Genomic DNA, 2153 nt, shown 5'->3' with positions numbered 1-2153 from the left:
ATACACGCCACAAACTTTTCACTCGGAGGTCTACATGAAAAATAAAATAAAATAATAAAGTAGAGAAATATACAGTAACCGCAAAACAAAGATACTAATTAAGGGGTGTCTATCTGCAATTAACACCCTTGAGTGTTACGCATCAAATTAAGTCACCGAAGGAATTGCTTCTTTTGATTGAATCTCATATAAAGTGGTCTTTACCGAAATGCACTCCTCTTGACGAACTCTAGAAAAGTAAACATGATTGATGTAACCTAGCTCAAAACATTTTATTCCAACGTATCGTTAATGAATTCCTCCCTTTTGTTGTACGCTTCACTAGTTAAATCACTAAAAATACATCCTGTGATTGTCCCTGGAAGTTACCTAAGCCAGCCAGTGGATATTTGCGAGATTGCGAACATTGCCGACCGTTTAGTCCGCTGCCGACCATTTAGTCCTAGTCAATAAAATAAAAATAAAAAAGACTTGGTACGAAATATGTCAGTGTTTCAAGTACGTAGCCAAACATATTCGCAGAGATTGAGCTCAAATCTCGACTCTATAAATGGCGAAGGGGACGTAGCTCATGTACCCCACGAGCAAACACAACCTCTCTCTCTCTCTCTCGTAATTAAAGAGAGTTTGTGAAAATTAATAAATCATGGTAGGCAAAAAATCGTCTTTCTGCTGCTGCTGCTTTGGTTTTAAGAAGAGTACTAGCTATAGAGTTGAGTCGCTGCAGAGGGAGCCGAGTCGGGCGAGGACTAGGATTTGGTCGAGCGACGAAGACAAAGGCCCCCACTGGTATGCCGACCACGATATCAATGAGAAAGCCAAGCGCTTCATTGACAAGGTTCATCAAGAAATTCAGACCAAAGACGATGCGGAGTAGTTTTAACCCGTGGTTATGAATTTTGTAGAAAAATAAGTATTGTTCTATATATGGGCTCCTCCTCCTTTTTCTCCCCCCTCTTTCTTCCTTTCTTACCACTCTTAATTAGTAATGAATATATATGGTGTTAATTTGTCTTTCCATTTTAAGAGGAACGATTATCGTATATACGTACAGTGACCACTAACATCGATCCACTGTCTCCATTTCTCAATAACATGGGCTAACTAAGTCTTTCACTACATCTCCTTATGCTTGTGTGAGTAGTTTGAGGAAGTTTGAAAATGATTCGTGGAGATGGGAGATTCATTTTAAAAGGCAATTGACAGGTTCTTTGGTGTTACAATATCTTAGTATGATGAATCTTATTAACTCAAAGAACTTTATGTATCATGATGATAAAAGAGAATGGATATGGGAGACAAAAAAGATGTTTACAGTTAAATCCTATTATATTTTTCTTAATGATGGAGGAGTGAGATATGATTGTATGAATTTATGGGGCCTCCCTGTTCCTTTAAAGGTTAAGGTCTTAGTTTGGTTGGCTTTAAGGGAGAGTTTAAACACTAAAGATATGCTGAATAGAAAGGGTATTCAAGTAGAGAAAACATGCTGTTTATGCTCAGCAAAAGATGAAGATCATGCACATTTATTTCTTAACTGTGAGTTTGTATACTCAATTTGGAGATCTATTCAATTCAAGTTAAACACTGATAATGAATTTAGAATGAATTCTTTGAAAGAAGTTTGGCTTTGCTGGAATGGTGGTACTGATGGTGAATCTAATTTGAAGAAATTAGTGTGGATTTGCTCCCTGATCTGGTCTGTGTGGCAAGAACGCAATGATAGATTGTTCTCTAATAAACAGAAAGGATCTCTTCTCCTTCTAAATAAAATAGTGACTTATTCAACCTTTTGGTTAGGTTCTAAAGGAATCTCTGCTCGAGCTGCTCGATTACAAGAAAGGAGGAGAAAAAAAACTACTGGGAGACTTATCAGTGATAAAGCTGCTACTGGCGGGATGGCTGAGGTCCAGGTGATCCAGTTGGAATAGATGGTTTTGTGTGGTTTGGAAGATGGAAAAGATAAGTCTATGTTTTTTGCTGTTGTGTACATCATGGGGTTATATTCAACATTCTGGTTTGCTTTGTTGGTTTTTCTTTTGTTCTCTTTTGAGAAATTACGCCTGATACTTAGGCTATGGGAGTGTGGTTTGGCTTTGTAAGTTTTTGGTATAAACAGTAAGTGCATGCTCTATGGTTGGGAGTATGTTCTT

The 2153-nt window shown here is 37.6% G+C and overlaps 1 protein-coding gene across 1 annotated transcript; it reads left to right on the top strand.

Moving 5' to 3' along the window:
• Positions 1236 to 1931, top strand: LOC109846922. The gene has a single exon (XM_020416159.1). It carries the CDS (start codon positions 1236 to 1238, stop codon positions 1929 to 1931), a length of 696 nt encoding a protein of 231 aa, XP_020271748.1.

The sequence above is a fragment of the Asparagus officinalis genome, chromosome 7 (genome assembly GCF_001876935.1).
Source record: "Asparagus officinalis chromosome 7, Aspof.V1, whole genome shotgun sequence".
NCBI classification, from domain to species: Eukaryota; Viridiplantae; Streptophyta; class Magnoliopsida; order Asparagales; family Asparagaceae; genus Asparagus; species Asparagus officinalis.
The sequence above is the reverse complement of the archived record's forward strand: the minus strand, read 5'-3'. Positions and strand labels throughout refer to the sequence as shown.

Coding starts and splice junctions, on each gene's coding strand:
- LOC109846922 (XM_020416159.1), top strand. CDS start 1,236: ATGAATCTTATTAACTCAAAGAACTTTATGTATCATGATGATAAAAGA.